The sequence below is a fragment of the Acanthochromis polyacanthus genome, chromosome 8 (assembly GCF_021347895.1).
Source record: "Acanthochromis polyacanthus isolate Apoly-LR-REF ecotype Palm Island chromosome 8, KAUST_Apoly_ChrSc, whole genome shotgun sequence".
Taxonomy (NCBI): Eukaryota; Metazoa; Chordata; class Actinopteri; family Pomacentridae; genus Acanthochromis; species Acanthochromis polyacanthus.
The window spans coordinates 35320654-35339775 of NC_067120.1; the positions used below are offsets into that span (position 1 = coordinate 35320654).

Consider the following 19122-nt stretch of genomic DNA (forward strand, 5'->3'; position numbering starts at 1 on the left):
CTATGTACATTATGCAGGTATATTCATACCATAAATAACACTGTAGAGTCTTAATCCTAATATTTACACTTATTAGGTTACTTTTGTAAAGGAAATTATATTATATTATATTATATTATGCTATATTATGTTATATTGTATTATATTACATTATGATATATATCATTAAAATGTTCTCTTTAAGGACCAAAACACCAATAAATAAATATGGATAAAGACAAATAGACTCAGACACTGAGGGAGGTAGGGAACAATTAAATTACAGTAATGTAAAGTTGCATTAAAGGAAAAAACTGCAAACAGAGGTTGACATGCTGACGGTGGTCGTGGTTTTTCCTACCTCTGTTTGCGACTGCGGTGAACTCGCGGCGGTTCCTCTGACGGCGCCTTGAAGATGGACTTGAAGATGGGAACATACTTCTTGAAGATGACGGCCGACACGGTGAAGTTCCTCTCCAGCTTGTCGGTGCTCTGACGGAAGTCCTGAGGCAGGTTGGCCATGTCCTGCCACTTCTTCATCTTATTGAAGAACTCGATCAGGCTGCAAAAGATCCATTAGTGACTGATCAGAGAGGAGAAACATCTCTACACGCTGATTTATTGATCAGACATCAAACCCAAACTGGCTCATTTGTTCAATTCAAATGGGTCAAAAGAGAAAAGACTGTCGTTGCGTCCAAGTTTTTTTTACTTTGGTCACTGTCAGACAAAATGGTTTTACAGAAATGGTTTTGAAAAGAATGTACAAAAAAAGAGTCTTACATGTCAAAGTGAGTCAAACAGCCTAGTGAGGGAGGCCACCAAGACACTTATCAGAATCAGAATCAGTTTTATTGCCAAGTAGGTTTTTACACTTGCAAGGAATTTTCTCTGGTGCTCTTGGTGCAAGTACAAATAAAATAGTAAGTAAAGAGATGAAAGGATTATAAAATAAAATAAACAATAGATAAGGTATATACAGTTACTACTCAGTGGTAATTAATATATTTAACAGAGCTGATTTGGAGTGTCATGGGCAGTGTTTATCAGCGATGCAGCAGAGGGGAAGAAGCTGTTCTTGTGGCGAGAGGTTTTAGTCCTGATGGACCGCAGCCTCCTGCCTGAGGGGAGGGGTTCAAAAAGTTTGTGTCCAGGGTAAGAGGGGTCGGCCAAGATCTTGGTTGCACGCCTTAAAGTCCTAGAGGTGTACAGAACCTAGAGAGATGGCAGGTTACATCCGATCACCTTAGCAGAGCGGATGATGCGTTGCAGCCTGCTCTTGTCCTGGGCGGTTGCTGCAGGGTACCAGACGGTGATGGAGGAGGAGAGGATGGACTCTATGATGGCCTTGTAGAAGTGCACCATCATAGTCTTTGGCAGGTTGAACTTCTTCAGCTACCTCAGGAAGTGCCTTTTCGGTTATGGAGGTGATGTTTATCTCCCACTTCAGGTCCTGGGAGATGATGGATCCCAGTAAGCGGAAAGACTCCACGGTGAGCACTGTGGAGTCAGAGAGCTTGATGGGAGCAGGGGGGGCTGTGTTCCTCCTGAAGTCCACCACCATCTCCACTGTCTTCTAGGCATTGAGCTAGAGGTTGTTCCTGCTGCACCAGGTCACCAGGTTGTCTACCTCCAGTCTGTAAGCAGACTCATCCCCATCAGAGATGAGTCCAATGAGGGTGGTGTCATCAGCAAACTTCAGGAGTTTGACGGACTGGAGGTGCAGCTGTGGGTGTACAGGGAGAACAGCAGTGGGGAAAGAACACAGCCTTGGGGTGTGCCAGTGCTGATGGTCCTGGTCTCGGAGACTTGCTTCCCCAGCTTCACATGCTGCTTCCTGTCAGACAGAAGGTCTGTGATCCATCTGCAGGTAGAGGCAGGCACACTCAACTGGAGGAGCTTGTCCTGGAGCAGGGCAGGGATGACTGTATTAAAGACAGAGCTGAAATCCACAAACAGGATCCTGGTGTAGGTTCCTGCTGAGTCCAGGTGCTGCAGAATGAAGTGGAGAGCCAGGTTGACAGCGTCGTCTACAGACCTGTTGGCTCTGTAGACGAACTGCAGGGGGTCCAGAAGAAGTGTCTGTGATGGCTTTTAGGTGAGGAAGCACAAGGCGCTCAAAAGACTTCATCACCACAGAGGTCAGAGCGACAGGTCTGTAATCATTATGTCCAGTGGGTCTTGGCTTCTTTGGAACAGGGATGATGGCGGAGGTCTTGAAACAGGCTGGGACGTGGCATGCCTCCAATGATTCATTAAAGATGTCAGTGAAGACTGGAGACAGTTGATCAGCACAGTGTTTCAAGGTGGAGGGGGAGACAGAGTCAGGTCCTGCTGCTTTGCGGGGCTTCTGCCTCTTGAATAGCCTATTGACGTCTGTCTCCTGTATAATGAGCTGGGTCTCTGGGCTGGAGGGGTCTGGAGTGATAGACTGTGGGGGGCTCTGAGCCCCTGCTGGGGTGTGGGGTATGGGGCCGGTGTGAAGAGGTGGGCTGGAGGTGTGAGGTGGGGGGATGGGATCATCAACTGACCATCGACTTTCAAAGCGACAGTAGAACTCGTTCAACTGGTTTGCCTGGCGCAGGTCGTTGGTGGAATGGGGAGACAATGGCTTGTAATTGGTTATTTTTTACAAGCATTTCCAGACAGAAGCGGTGTCATGATCAGAGAACTGTTGTTGGAGTGTCTCTGCGTACTGCTGTTTAGCAGCTCTCACTGCTTTGTCAAACTCATGCTTAGCTGCCCTGAAGCTGTCTTTGTCCCCACTTCTGAACGCCTATGATTCCTCTGAAGGAGTCTACAAGAAAGAGACTAGTGAAGGAAGCCACCAAGACACTTATGACTCCTCTGATGGAGTTTACAAGAAAGAGACTCGTGAAGGAGGCCACCAAGACACCTATGACTCCTCTGATGGAGTTTACAAGAAAGAGACTGTTGACGAAGGCCACCAAGACACCTATGGCTACGTTTATATGCAGTCAAAAACCCTTTCTTAACCGGAATATTAGCAATAACCCGGTTGCGTACGGCCATGTAAACACCCGCAAAAACCAGAATAAGACCCCTGGGTTACTCCTTTTCGAACCTGAATATCTCATCATATAAACGCGCATCGGAATATCCCCATAGAAAGAAACATTCATTTGTGTTCTGCGCATGTTTCATCCGAAAGGAATCTCGGTCTTTTGAATACGGCAACTGCTTGTATGCCGCGTCTGGCGCGACCCACCGGAAATACACAAGGAGAGGTAAACAGACATGGCGAAACCCACACGCGCCACCACAGCGCCACACAGCGTCAGCACAGCGTCACACAACAGGGGTAACTCTGTTCAGACATGTAAACGGGTTATTCCAAATGTTTCAGAAACCGGAATATTGACCTTAACCCGAATATTGATGGCATATAAACGTAGTCAATGACTCCTCTGAAGGAATTACAAGAAAGAGACTAGTGAGGGAGGCCACCAAGAAACCTATGACTCTGTCACTCAGTGTTTAAAGACCTTATGCCGTCGACTTTGACAATAAAAGGTGTCGGCACAGAAATAACCAATTTAGATAACAAAAAAATATTAAAAGACAATGTTTGTAAATTAATAATAAAAAATATTGATCAGAGAATTCAAGTATAAAGACCCTTGATTCAACTAAAACAAAAAGAAGTAAAATGGAAATAAGAATCTGAATTTCCCAAACACATTAGAATGAGTCCAGTTTGCTCTGCAGGTTATTCCAGATTGCAGGAGTACAGTGAGTTTTTCTAAAGCATAATCCAATCATTCCAGTGTGTTTGGTAAAGGCCCACACTGAAAGGCGGTAATGAGGTCGTGTAGGGGGTAAAATATAAATAAAAAGCCTTATAGCATGTGTAAAATATCCCAATAATCCACCACTGCTAAGGGCTTTCCTACAATATATGTTCATTTTTAAAAATCTTGTGTGTAGTTACATCTCCAGAAGTAAACCAACAAACAGACCTCATTTCTGAGCATCGGAGGATTCTGGTCAGAGAGACGTAGTTCCCGTCGGCGGTTCCTTTTCCCACCGTCGGCACCGAGGACCTGCAGGCCACGTAGAGAGAACAGGCCAGCCAGTGCAGCTCACTGCCCTGCATGGGTTACATGATAACTGTTATTAGCATGTACACATATAAACAATACAAATCCAAGTAACTGAAATAAATCAGATGTAACAGGAGACGTCAAGAATCCAGGCTTCACCTCAGCTTAAACTAAAGCAACATACACTGTCAGTCAAATGTTTGGACACACCTTCTCATTTAATGGAACATCCCGTATAAATTCAGCTAAATATCCGTTTATATGCAGATGACACTCTATTTTATGTTTCTATCCATCCAGCAAAAACATACATACACAGCAAAGAAAATTCTAAAAAGTAAAGAAGAATAAGCAACAGACAAATATGAATATAAAAATGCACAGGCATGTTTAAATCATCTTAATAGCTTTGCTCTCCCAGTTTTTTATTCTAATTTGATTCTGGGACCACAGATGTGAAATAACATGTTGGATAAGTGTCAGTGTTTCTTAATATGCACTGCCAATAAATTAAAATAAATAAAACAATATTCCAGCTTCATGTCTGCACAGCACCAAGTCAGAGGTTTGTTTTGTTTGAAGGAATACGATCTTCCTGTCCTCTAAGCTACATTTAAAATAAGAAAGCACATAAAAACACATATCTTACGAACATTTATGTCATATAAAATATAAAAGAAGCAGCAAACACATTTTTAAACCTGTCAAATTCAATTAAATGATGCTGTCAATAAGAAACTAAACAGAATGAAGTATTCACTAACCCTAAACAAAGTATCTACAAATTCTATTGTATTGTTACTTTTTATTTACTAGGAGAATACAACAGGTCAACAGTTTACTATAAAGTCATCAATTACATAAAAGAAAGACAGTTAGACAGGTTAAAACAACAGAAATATTCTTACAAATATGGAAACAAATCAAAGGTTTCTATCAAATTGCTGTGAGAAAATGTAATTATCATTTTAACCCATGTTGGATACAAACATTTGTTTTAAAAAATGGACATCAGAATGAGTACTTGCGACTGTTTAAGCATAATTTATTTGAGGAAATCTTTAAATATTGAGATTTTTTTCCCCTGAGCTCACCTTTCATCCACATTTTGCATCAGAAAGTTTAATTTCTCATCCACAAATACTGTGACATGGGACTTGTTGTGTTGTTTTCAGTCATATCAGTGCTGCAACTAACTATTCTTTTCATCTTTTCAAATCCAGCTTGAAGTTCAGCACAGAAGAACTTGTACTAAGTTACTTCCCAGGTCTGTAATAAAAGAACTTCAGGCTATAAATAACCTGAACTTCATTTGATAAGCAGGAAGTGTCATTAATCATCGGTGGGGAGTGTTGTGTTACGCTGTTAGAAATCCTCCCCTCTAGTGGCTTCCTGCTCCTCCACATTCATTTATTTAAGTTACACAGCAGTGAAGTTAGTTTCTGGTTCAGTGAAGAGAAACTGAAGCTGATCTGTACCCGAGCATGACGACTGGGTTCTGTTTTCACAAATAGAATAAAGGTTTCAGACGGTGTTTGAAATGGTCTCTAAACTCCCAATGTTCATTTAGTCCAAGTTTGACAGCTTTAGGTTTACTGTTTTTTGATGTAGACCTGGTCCGATGTAGTCTAGATGTTAGAAAAAAAAAAACAGAAGACAGAAAGATCACCAAGACACCCGAGTTCCCTAAAGGAATTACAACAAAGAAAAAAGTATTAGACAAAAAAGTTACAAAGCGACAAAAAATAGACACAAACAAGACAAAAAATGGCAAAAAAGGAACAAAACGGCAAAACAATTGAGCAAAAAAGACAAGCGAGATAAAAAGGAAACGCAAAACGACAAAAACAAGAAACAAAAGGAGAAAAACGTGAGACAAGCAACAAAAGTCAGACAAAAAGTCAGACAAAAACACAACAAAACAAGACAAAAGATTACAAAAATGAGACACAAATGACATGAAACTAAAGAGACAAAAAATTCCACAAAAAGTTACAAAGCACCAAAAAAAGGACACAAACAAGACAGAAAATGACAAAAACGTGAAAGAAAACGACAGAAACGACACACACACACACACACACACACACACACACACACACACACGTATGTTTTTTGTGTGTGTTGTCACTACAATAATAAAGGTTTAATTATCTGAAACTATGTTTTAAACCCTATTTAACCCTGTAAAACCCAATCTTGCAAAATTTGTTATATTTTTAATTTACGATATATAAATTAATATATATTTTATTCTTTACTATTTATACATATAGTATAACAAAAATTTGGACACACCTTCTCATTCAATGGTTTTATTTATTTGTATTATTTTCTACATTGTAGATTAATACTGAAGATTAACACTTGTTTGTTCACAACGTAATTCCATATGTATTCTTTTATGGTTTTGATGTCTTCAGTATATAGATAGATAGATAGATAGATAGATAGATAGATAGATAGATAGATAGATAGATAGATTTGGGTTTTACAGGTTTAAACTCTCCCTGTTGATCTAGTCCAGGTTTAGTGTTTTTTTTGTAGACCTCAACTGACATGACTAGAATTTAGAAGAAAAAAAATCTGCTAAATTACATCATTTTCTGTTTTCCTTAATGTGAAACCTTATTTAATTTTTTTTATTCTCTAGAAAGAACACTAGCCTGGATTTAACAAGTGGAAAGAAACAAGAAGATAAAAAAGGTGCCAACTCGGGTTTTTTTTTCATGTTTTATAAAATGTGAATAAAGGTTTCACATACCGGAAACTATGTAAACTGTTCTTAACTTGTTTTGCAACAACAACAAATTCCAGATTTAACTAAATGCACCAGTTTTAAACCCAAACTTGGGCTGAAGTCAGCTTCTGATTGGGAGTTCAGGGAGAAAATGGAGGGAACCTTAAATTGTGATCTGAATGTATTACAAAAAAGTAAAAACGTTCTTCATCAATTCATTTGAAAGTTTCAAGCATCTGAAACTGTGTTTGAAATTGTTTACAGCTACTGTGGGATCTTCTTGCCAACTTTGTTTAGCGGTTTTTGATGTATACCTGGTCTGATGTGGTCTAGATGAAAAAAACAAACTAAAAGATACATTTTTAAGTTTGCACTAAAGGAATAAATGTTTCGATTACTTAAATTGAGTTATAAAGTATTTTATACTCTCAGTGTTGGCCTGGTCCAGGTTTGGCAGGTCCAGGTTTAGTGTAATTTAAAGGCAGACCTGGTTTTATTTAGTTTAGAGGAAAGTTGGTTTGTCCTATTGTAACATAAAACAGAGAAAGTGGATTTTAAACAGCAGTGATGTTTTATCTTAGAGGTCCAACAGCATTTAAGTTCCCCTTAATTTTCGCCTTAACTGTAGGCATGTCCAGCTACATGTGTGTTTACATGATATGGTGTCAGCGTTGGAAAATAGCATCACATCTATCTCCTCCTGCACTTTGGAAATGTTGCTATAAGCTGTTATTAATAAGTCATTCACACCAGAGGGCTAGATTTTGTTTTCTTTCTGCAGTCTTAGCTGCTGTTGCGGCTCAGCTAGCTTATCGGAGCTTTAGCTAGCTGCGGTGTTGCGATGAATTTGGGGTCCGGTTGGACCACAAACGGCAGAAACACGGACACAGACCTGAGTTTAGAAGCCTGGGTTTAGTTTTTACCTCCAGAGTGAAGTTCCTGCTGATGTTCTCGTAGGTCTTCCACGCCTCCGTACTCGCCTCTTCGTCCATATTCAGGGCTCGGCAGAGATCCTCAAACCCGGTCCGGGCTTTCTGTAAGAACTCCTCCTCGTCGCTCATGTTTTCTTTTTAGCTTCACGGGGGTAAGTTAGCGGATAAAAGGCAGCTTTTGTGGAGGGAAAGTGCGGCCGACAGTGGTTAGAGTTGCTGTTCGGACGGCTGTTGGTCAGAATAACGGTGATATTACGGCGCTGGAGCTGCTCGAATCTACGCCGTGGCCATTTAAATGTCCTCTGACTGACAGGTACGACGGAGCGGAGACGCTGCGTACGTAAGGACGTCCGCCAACCACAGAGCGCGACGTCACTTCTGTGCGTAAGTACGTTAGCGAATAGCAGCAGCCGCAGCGCAACGTTAGTGGGCGGGGCAATCCCTCTACGACTACTATTTCCTGTTGTTGTTGTCTGCTGGACTTTAAACGAAACTCCACGTGAAAAACTCTTAAACTTTTGCATTATAAAGCCGGAGATCAATAAAACGCAACACGTACAGATTGAAAAATAAAGTTCAGCTTCTATTTCAACCTCTGGCTTTCTTTTACGTTTATTACGTCTTTATTACGTTTTCATCCGAAATATTTGCTTTGCAGACACCAAACTTTACATGTCTAAAAGTCAAAAAAGGGACAAGTTAGTGAAGTTTAATTAAACCAAACGGCAGCCAGAAATTGCTTGAGTGAAAGTTGCAATAAGTTACCACAACAAGTCTGACAGAGCCAAGCAGCTGAACATCAGCCGGATGACCGTCCACAGAGTCGCGGAGAGGCTCAAGAATGGTGAAGATCTTTCAGTGATCTTTCAAGAATGGTGAAGACCTGAAAGATCTTCACCATTCTTCAGCCTCTCCGCGACTCTGTGGACGGTCATCCGGCTGATGTTCAGCACAAAGGAGAGCAGATATCTCAACTGTTTTGACTTCCATCTTGATACAACTTCACCGGAGAAAAAAAATTGTATTAATGACACCTGCCTATAAGGTAGAACTTTCTGTTTATTTAATGGAATTTTTCACTCCGACATGTAAACGTCTCTAAAGATCATGAAACCGAGTGTAACAGAACTTTTGCAAAGCCTGGTACAGTCCTGACAGGTGAAGCCGTCATCATCATAGATGCCGTAGTCACTGCAGATAAAGTCAGTGGATTGTTACTAAAAACACTGATCATCATTATTTTTAGGCAGATGCATCCTTTTCACATAAATGCCTACTCCATTCCCTTGAAATGTGTACATGTGTGCATGTGTGACTGACAACAAGGGTGGCCCATTTTAGCTGAAACCAGGGGGCCTAACTTACCTGAATAGGTTCAACTAAATTGGGCCACTACCAAAAACACTCATTCCGCTTTTGATGACGTATCGTGCTCAGACGACTCGTTGACGCATCGTTAGGTGCAGCCCTAATCGGTAGCTTCAGTTAATTGGGCCCGGTACCAACTCAGTGTCGCTAATGTGAGCATAGGCGTCAGTTTAGGGGGGACGGTGGGGACGTGTCCCCCCCCACTTTTTGTCAGGGGTCATTTTGTCTCCAACACATTCAAATTCTTCACATGTAAGCCGTTGTAAACCCAGTTATTTTCAGTAGTATAGAAAATTCCGACGCTCTGAACGCACCATCCGCACTCGGCCGAGAGTTGGACAGACATGCAGCACACCTTCGTGAGGTTAAAAATTTGCGCCCGTGCCAAGTGGAAGCTCCGACCAGAGACGTGCAGGGGCAAAATTTCGGCCCTGGAGAATTAGTACTATAACGGCCCACAGGCCCCTATACTGACATATACTGATAGCTCAACAGGTTGAGCCTCCGCCTTTGGTACGGTGGTTGTGAGCTCGAACCCAGCTTGCCGCCGTTCTTCGACATTTTCTCAAAGTGCTGTGGTCTCCATCCCCCCCACTTTTAAAAACAAACTGACGCCCTTGAATGTCAGTAAAGCTAATATCTACACCATGATGTAACTGCTGACTGCATTTTCAGATGAGCTTGTCCAATTTTTTTATTTTTATTTTTAACATTCAGCCTTTAAAAGCCATTTTAAACTAGCCATTCAATAAATAGGTTGTGCAAGTAAAATCTGCAGTCAAGTGTCATTTGTTTACGTGTCACGGCTCCCAGAGATCCTGCCACCGCTGCTGAAAAAATCCTAGAGGAAACACTGCAGTCAGTCAAGACTTTTTGTTTATGCTGTTCAGTGGAGATTTCTTTTTGCCATGGGAAAGTTGAAAATCCAACGATTCGCTCTGTTTTTTGCTTTTTTACAGTTTCTAGCTGATGCTCTCCCCTTTAATCTGCTGTGAGTTAAAAACACCATCAGTGGAGGAGAAAGTCAAATATTTCCTTCTGAAATGTGGAGTGGAAGGTGTCCTAATAGCTCAACTGGTCGAGAGGTCGACCCATAAACAGAAGCTACAGAGTTCGAGTCCAACCCATGGCCATTTACTGCATGTCCTTCCACCACTCTTCTTCCTGTCTCACTTTCAACTATAATAAAAGCAAAAAACATCTTTGAAACGTGGAGTGGAAGCAGAAAGTACCATAAAACCAATTAAGTCTTTTGTCTGATATTCGGTAAAGTGTCTTCAGCTCTGCAGCACAGCGAGCAGGTCGTAGGTGATGGCGTGTCGGATCACCTCTGCAGTGCAGTAGGCGTCTCCTTCGTACTCCTCCATCTCCGGCTGGACCAGGAAGTTCCCGGACGGGTCCGTGTCGACGCTCCACTCGGGCAGGAAGCCGTCGCCTCGCTGCTCGCAGACGTTGTGCAGGACGCAGCAGGCGGCCACCACTCTGGGCATCATGGACACGTCGATGTCGCTCTTCTTCAGCAGACACCTCCAGCGTCCCTTCAGCCGGGCGAAGGCGGCGTCCACCACCGACCGGGCTGACGCCAGCGCCAAGGTGAAGTGGCGCTGCTCCGGAGACAGCTGGTGCCGCTCGCCGTAGCCCTTCATCAGCCACGGCTTCAGGGGGAACGAGGCGTCGCCGATCAGATGCACCGGGATCTCCACGCCGACCGACAGCAGCGACTTCTGGAAGAATCGCCTCACTGGTTAGTGATGTTTTAACCCTGCTGTTGTGTTGGTAGTGTAGTGGTTTTCAGCAGTTTTTAGTCACTGTTTAAAGTCATTTTCAGTCATTGTTTAAACTTATTTGCAGTTGACATTCAAAGAAATTTTTGGTTGTTTTCCGTCTCTAAAGGCATTTTTCGATACTGTGTGAAGCTGTTTTCAGTTGATTTCAGCTGTTTAAAGTCATTTTCAGTCACAGTTTACTTTCACTTTCAGGCGCTGTTTAATCCTCCTGTTGTCCTCATTTACAGGCACAGAAAACATTGTTTGTTTGTCTGAAAAAAATCCAAAAATTCAGCAAAAAAAAAAAAAAATCCCCAAATTTCTGAAAATTCCAATAATTCCTTAAAAGTTTTCTTTAAAAAAAATCCACAAAATTTGGCAAGAAAATTCTTGTAAATATTTTCAAAAAATGAGTAAAAATCTCACAAAAAATCGAAAAAATATCAAAAGTGATTCCAGATATATAAGTAAAACTTCTAATGTTTTCTTTAAGAATATTCACATGAAAATCAACCAAAATCCAGCGAAATTCGCTGGATTTTGGTTGATTTTTATGCGAATGTTCTTAAGAAATATATTTTTTAAAACATTTGTTTTTCTCCACAAAAAAATGCTCAAATATTTTCCAAAAGTGTTGAAAATGTGGACATCAAAATATATTTTTTTCAACATTTTCAAACTTTAAAACGGGTCAATTTGACCAGCAGGATGACACAAGTGTTAAAGAAAAAACCTCGATCAGATTCTACCAGTCTGGTGACCGACTGTTGGACAATTTATGAACATTTTAGAAATATTTTGTGTCATTTGACAATTATTTTGTGGCACATACATGCATGGCATTATTTGTTAAACTGTTTAGGGGCACTTCATACTTTTCTTATGCTTTAATTGGGCTAATCTGAGTTTGATATTTAAGTAATTGTAGCATTTTACATTTAATGAAAACATTTAATGAATTTTTGCGCCTTTCTCTGATAATAATTACAAAGTATCTTTAGGTTAATTCCAGTTTTAATGCTTGTGGCACATGTTCTTAATATTTTTGGGGCCTTTATTTACAGTTTGGAACATTTTTACAGAGATTTTGGGGATTTTTTTAGAACATTTTATAAATAGTCTTGGCATTTATTTTCAAAATTTTGAAACTTTTTTTTCCCCAACATTTTTGGGGGTTGTATTAAAGTTTTCCTCGAGTTTCATTCATAAATTTGGGACATCATAATCTACTCCAGATTCCACCAGTCTGTGACCAACTGACGGACAGTTTACGAACATTTTAGAAATATTCTGTGTCAATAAAAAAAGTGCCCCCCTTTTGTTTTAATGGAAGCTTTGCATTTTCTCAGTCAGCTTCAAGAGGTCGTCTCCTGGAAGTAACAGGTGTGCCTCGTCAAGAGTCGCTTGGTGGAATTACAATTTTAGTCACTAACAGATAATAAAACCTGATTTTAAAGCTATGTCACTGTGTATCTGCCGTGTCAGTGAAAGCAGATTAAACATCAATGTTAAAGCCTCCAGGTGAATCATTGTTTCATGTGAGGCCCCGCCCCCTCACCTCTCTGGGGAACAGGTAACCATCGGGTCGGTCCTCGGCCTTCAGGTAAAGATCAGAACTGGACAGAACCGTGGCGCTGCTGGTGCTTCCAGGCCAACCGGCGTAAACATCTGTGAAACTAACGACAAACACAACAGTCAGGACCTCAGCTCATCAATACTTGGATTATCGATTAATCTGCTGATTGGTTGCTGAATAAATTAACTTTTTGGAGGCACTGAAGTTTGCAGATATTTTTCTTTTTTTGCTGTCTTGCTTGAAAACTAAGAGTTAATCATTTTCATGTAGATAAACTAATCAATATTTTTGAAATTATTAATTCAGTTTTTGTCACATTAGAATTTTTATGCATTTTTGGAACATTAATAATATTTTTCTGGCATATAATAAATATTTTTTGACATTTGACATATTACTTTTGGGAATTTATGAATTATTTTTCAAGCATTTTAATTCTTCTGCATGTTAGTAATGTTTGGTGGCATTTTGTTAGTAATTTTTATATCTTGTCATTTTTTGTGCATTTTATTATTTTTGATTTCACAGTTTATTAATATCGTTGCAGATTTCACTACAATTTCAGCACTCTGTATTCATATTTTATTTATTCAAGATAATTTTTCCCCCACATTTTAGAAACTATTTATATTTTTGACAATTTGGGGAGCTTTTTCTCTGACATTTTTCTGACATTTATTACTATTCTAGGGACAGTTTAGGAAATATGATCTGTATTTTGGGACAACTTATTTGTTATACATTTATTTATTTTTGTATATTTGATCAATTTTAGCACATTTTCATTAATATTTATTTTTTTGATTAACTAATATTGTAGGGCCATTTCTTGGACATTTTTAATCAATATTTTTTCAGTCTATTTGCACACATTTTAGATTGGTTTGGATTAATCTGTGTTTTCATTATAGTCAATCTGCAGTTCGTTTGATCAACAAAACTTCAAAAAGCCCCAAACATTGAGTTTCCAGTCGGTGATGACCAAAAGCTAAAAAAAAAATAAAACTTTAATCTGTAGAATTTTTTTTTATACTTTAAAGACAATAATTTATCTATTCTATGCAAATCATCCATCCATCCATTCTCTATACACCGCTTTATCCTCATTAGGGTCGTGGGGGGTGCTGGAGTCTATCCCAGCTGACTCGGGTGAAGGCAGGGGACACCCTGGACAGGTCACCAGTCTGTCACAGGGCTACATATACAGACAAACAATCACACCTACGGACAATTTAGAGTCATCAATTAACCTCAGCATATTTTTGGACTGTGGGAGGAAGCCGGAATTCCCAGAGAAAACCCACGCATGCACAGGGGGAACATGCAAACTCCATGCAGAAAGATCCCAGGCCAGGATTTGAAACGGGGACCTTCTTGCTGGAAGGCGAAAGTGCTAACCACTACTGCACTGTGCAGCCCCTATGCAAATCAATTAAGTAATTATTTTTCATGTACTGATAGTCTGACCCATAAAACATCAACAAGTCTCAAAAATTCAGTATCCAGTGAAACATAACAGAAAGAGCAGCAAATATTTGACATTTTTTCACTACTGTTAGTTGAAAAATAACGATCAATGGGTTTCCCGTGCATCACCTAAATGAGCTGATCAATACTGAGCTTTGGAGGTACCAGACTCCACGGCTCCTACCGGACTTCGTGGTCCACCACCGCCTGCAGGATCACGGAGTGCCAGCCCCGCTGGTTGAGGTAGTGCTCTGGGTTGTCCCTTGGCGGGGCGATGGGGATGTGAGTCCCGCCGATGGCTCCGGCGCACTGCGGGTAGCAGCGCTGCCTGAAGCCTCGGATGGTGTCGTCCAGCCGCTGTCCACTGGGCAGCGACACGAAGCGCCGGTACAGCCGCTCCACGATGGCCACGGTGACCTGGCGCACGATGATGCACACGGTGGCGATGCCGACCCCGAACATGTCGGCGATGCAGCGGTACTCCCCGGACCGGGCGAACCACCACAAGGTGATGGCCAGCCGGCGGCGCGGCTCGATGGGGACCCGGTAGTTCGTCCGGCGCCGCTTGATCGCCGGACCGATCAGTTCGACCAGGTAGTCGAAGGTCGCCCTGGAGACGCGGAACTGCGCCTTCCACTGGTCGTCGTCAAACGACTCGGCCGTCACCCAAAAGTTCTGTCCGGCCGTTCGGTTCCGGACCCAGACGGGCCGGTTGGTGGAGGTGATGAGGCTCAGGATGGCGGCGATGGACGACAGCAGGAAGGCTCTCCTCCTCCGCAGGTACTGCCTACGCCGCCGGTCCCGCTCCATCATCTCCCGCTGCCTCCTCCGCCTCAGGAGCTCCGTCTGGAGCCGGTACAGCTCGAACAGCTGCCCGCCGAACAACGGCGGAGGGTCCGGGCGGAGGACGGAGCAGAGCAGAACCGCTAGAGACGGAACCTCCTCCCCCGCCATCTTGGACTCTACAGCGCCTGCTTGTGACGTAGCAGGTATATAATCACGTGACAGCTATTATTATTATTATTATTATTATTATTATTATTATTATTATTATTATTATTATAAACTTTATTAGCAAATATTAATAATTTCAGTAATGAAGGTACTTATAATAAAGCACATCAATAAATTACTGATATCCAGAGGTGTTTTGTAATTTAGTTTATTTTTAACACATTATTAACATTTTCGACCATTTTAATAATGCTTTTAATGCGTTTGAAAACATGTTTTACAAATCTTCCTAATATATACATATTTTTAACACTTCTTAGCATATATTTACATATAAGAGGCACTTTTATGAGTATATTTATTTTATATTTTTGAGGCATTTTATTGATATTTTCTTATTTTTATTTAAATCTTTAGGACATCCATCCATCCATCCATCCATCCATCCATATAATTAATTATATTTGATCTTTTTATAGACAGTTACTACAAATATGTGATACACTTTATTTTTGAAAGCACATTTTTGAGACATTATATTGATTTTTTATGCTTTTGATCCATTGGGAGATTTTTGCTAATGTTGAAATTATGTTTGGTTAAAAAATTTAGAGCAATTTTCTTTGATAGTTATTGGACTTTTTATTATCTTGAAGACATCTAATGAATAATTTTGTTCCATTTTGTTGTGTGTCTTTTTTTGGCATTTGTGTGTCACTTGGTAGTTATTTTGCCATAATATCTAGTTGCTGTGATTATTTTGTCTTTTTGTGATTTTTTAAAAATCTCTTTATGATGATTTTTGTGTCTCGTTGTGGTTTGTGTGCACTTCTTTGGTTGTTGTGTGTCTTTTTGAATTTGTTATGTCACCTTGTGGCTGTTTTATATCTCTTTGATTGTTGTGTATCTTTTTTTGGTAGTCGTGTGTGTCTTTGTGGTTATTTTGTCATTTCTAGTTGTATATCTCTTGGTGATGCTGTTGTGTATCTTTGTAGTAGTTTTGTGCATCTCTGACGTTGTCGTGAATCTCTTTGTGGCTGCCTGTGTCTTCTTGTGGTAGTGTTGTGTGTCTGTTGTTGTATTGTGTCTTTTTGTGGTTATATCATGTCTCTTTGTGGTTGTTGTGTGTCTCTTTGTATTGGTTGTGGTGTCTGATTGTGGTTTGTTTGCATTTCTTTGGTCGTTGTGTGTCTTTGTTGTTGTTTTGTGTCTTTTTGTGACTGTTTTCTATCTGTTTTTAGTGGTAATTGTGTCTCATTGTGATTCCTGTAGATTTCTTTGGTTGTTGTGAGTCTCTTTGTGGCTGTTTTCTATCTCTGGCAGTTTTTGTTTGTCATTGACTGGTAGTTTTAAGTCTCTTTGTGGCTATTTTTTCATCATTCCTAGTTGTTGTGTCTTTTTGTGGTTGTTTCGTGTCTCTTTATGGTAGTTTTGTGTCTCTATTGATGGGATCTGCAGACAAAAATGAGACCTGAAGAGAAACTTTAATTTTAGAGCTTTGATTCACAGCAGACATTTGAGCTCTTTTTCCTCCAGTTTTCTGATATTTTCTGGATCACACAGTTGATTTGTTGTAGTTTCAGAGGAACGCGTGTATTGTGTAGTTGTTCTGTAGGTTGTGATTGTTCGGTGGTTTGCTGTCCTTGCTACAGAACCCACATTAAAGCGGGTCCAGCTGGTTCTGTCTGTTCGCTGCAGCTTTAAGGACGCAGCTCTTCGGTAACCAGCCGAGGTGTTGACAGCGTCGATCCTCGTCGACCTGCGGGAGGCGTCGCTCCCGGCAGAGTCGACAGCTGAAGCTTGGGAGGCTGTCTGAGGGCGCCGGAGCTCCCAGCATGCATCTGACTGGATCAGGAGGACCTGGGCCCGGACCGGCTGCTGCTGGGAGGCTCGGCCTGCAGGGGGCATCTTCCTCCAGGCGGCTCCGACTCCTGAGACTCTGAAAACCAAACAAATGTCCACAAACAAACTGCTGCAGGCCGAGTGGAGCCGATGAAGCCTCTGAGTGTAGCGAACAACTGTTTTTATTATTAATTAGGTTTAGAAAGCAACCAGTTCAAAGTACGGCTGCACAATGTAACAAAAACACTATAATTTTTAGTTTTCCTGTGGAAAAAAAATGCAGAAGTCTACACCAACGGCAACAATATTTTGGACATTAATGACTTTATAATGTTATTTTTTGGGTCTAAGCTGCTATTAAACAGACAAACAGTTTAATGTTAGAGGGTTTAAGGATCAGACTAATTCCTGGGGAGGTTTTCTGTGGTGCAGACGGGGAAGAATCTGAGTTGTAATGGGAAGGAAAACTTCATTAGTGACAGTTTGGTCATTATTTGTGTAACCCTTCTGTTACTGAAATAGGAAATGCTCTTTTAAGATGGATTTTGCATTGAATATTTTGCAGTTAATCATGTCTGATGCGTCGTTATCAGTAAGATGAACCAAATCTGAGGTTCACACTGTGATTTCTCATCAAAATCACTTTATTCTGCATGTCTTGTTTTAAAAAATTGCCAAAAATATACGGTTTGCTCTAAGCAGATTCTGTAAAAAACACAAAAATTCTGCACTTCTTGTTGGAATTGTGAAGCCTTTAGTGACTCAGCTGTGACCAACAGTGATGTGATAAAAAATCATAGACCTTCTGGATGAACTTCAGGATGTGTTAACACAAAACAAAGAGGAGACAACTTCAGAAGCAAATAGAAAATGCAAATAATAAAATATGTTAGCATGTTTGACACCCCTGTTTTAGAACCTTTTTCATGTGGTGTAATTAACTCCATCCAAAATAGTTTTTTTTCCCCAGATGTGGCTCATTACAGAGTTTTATATGAGCTTCAGAAACTCAGCCAAACACTCAGGATTTCATTTTCAAACAGCTTTAATTTTACACCTCCACACGTACAGCAACAATAAAGTACAATAAAAACTGGATTTTCACCAAAAAAAAAAGCATATCGGACTCAATCAGACAGAACAAAGACATCAACCATCAGACAATCAGTTCAATCAGTTAAGTTCTCTGTGTATTTCTTCGCTTCAGACTTTGTCCTGGAGGTTTCTCAGCGATAACCAGAGCCGGTTGAATCCTCTAAAATCCGAAGCGATGCTCCATCCAACGTCACCGATCATCCTGTAAGTTGCTGCTGCATTCATGTCTTTTGCTACAATATGCTGCTTTGTCTTTTAAACAAGAGTCCAGGTTAAGGTATCTCAACTTCCTGTTTGTCTGAGCGGCTGCAAAAATAAGCAAGAAGGGCACTCAGAGTGCAGTACTCCTCCAAGGCTGCTTGTCGTAGCATTTCCGACGGCTGAAATCTTGAAAAGAATCATGGCAGAAATCACAGCAACATAGAATGTGTCCATTTAATACAGATATACCTACAAACAAAATGACCTCACGCTGAGCATAGGCGTGTGTTATACATGTGTACGTTATGTACGGATACCGAATCATGTGACCTAAATATGTAGCGGGTGGCAGGAATTGATGGGACTCAGAAACACCCCCACAGTTTAATCAGTTGTTCCTTGTATCATTTCTGACGGATAAGTCCTGATAAGTCCTCAGTGGTGGATCTGTAGTAGGATCACAATCATGACATCATCAGCAGGCAGCTGATGTAGTGTTCACTTGTTGTCATGGTTGCAGTGACGCCGTGCTGCTACAGAAATCTTTAACAAATCCGTGGATCCAGACTATAAGCAGCATCACTGCCTAAATCTAATCACTTGGTCCTTGTGTCATTTCTGACCTTCCCTGAAAATTTCATCCAAATCTGTTGGTCAGTTTTTGAGTAATGTTGCGAACAGACAGACAGACAAACCACCGCCAGTCGTCACACAATCCGTCAAGGAAAGTGGCGGAATGATGTGACGATTGCTGTTTGTTGTCCGCTGCAGACTTATCGGGACTTATCCATCAGAAATGATACAAGGAACAGCTGATTAAATTGTGGGAGTGTTTCTGAGTTCCATCAGTTCCAAACAGACAGACAGACAACCAAACCAAGGCCGATCGTCACATAACTCTGCCATGCTTTTTGGCGGTGTAATAAATATAATGCAGAATATTCCAGTGCATCTGAGGTTGTGGAGTTTATCTACTTTCTGGAATGTTTTTTAGCAGCTATAGTTTATTAATTTCTGAAATCTGCAGAGTCCAGTTCCAGCTGAGTTAATAAAGTGGATCAGGTTTGGCTCCACGCTGCTGGATCGTGTCTCTGGTCGCTGTAGATGTGTTCGGGGCTCGTTAGCGGCGGCTAACAGG

At 40.9% G+C, this 19122-nt stretch overlaps 2 protein-coding genes across 2 annotated transcripts in view; one reads left to right on the forward strand and one right to left on the reverse strand.

Moving 5' to 3' along the window:
- The window catches only part of rbl2 (retinoblastoma-like 2 (p130)), a 34711-nt gene extending 19831 nt beyond the window's left edge, over positions 1 to 14880 (reverse strand). Inside the window, 4 exon segments of the mRNA XM_051951538.1 lie at positions 341 to 541; positions 3960 to 4090; positions 12408 to 12525; positions 14077 to 14880. Coding sequence (XP_051807498.1) covers positions 341 to 541; positions 3960 to 4090; positions 12408 to 12525; positions 14077 to 14846 — 1220 coding nt within the window. The 5' untranslated portion in view covers positions 14847 to 14880.
- LOC110965136 (uncharacterized) overlaps positions 14770 to 19122 on the forward strand; it is a 64202-nt gene continuing 59849 nt past the window's right edge. The window contains exons 1-2 of the mRNA XM_051951541.1: positions 14770 to 14881; positions 16499 to 17987. The gene's annotated coding sequence lies outside the window, so the exon portion shown is untranslated. The remainder of the gene's footprint in view (positions 14882 to 16498; positions 17988 to 19122) is intronic.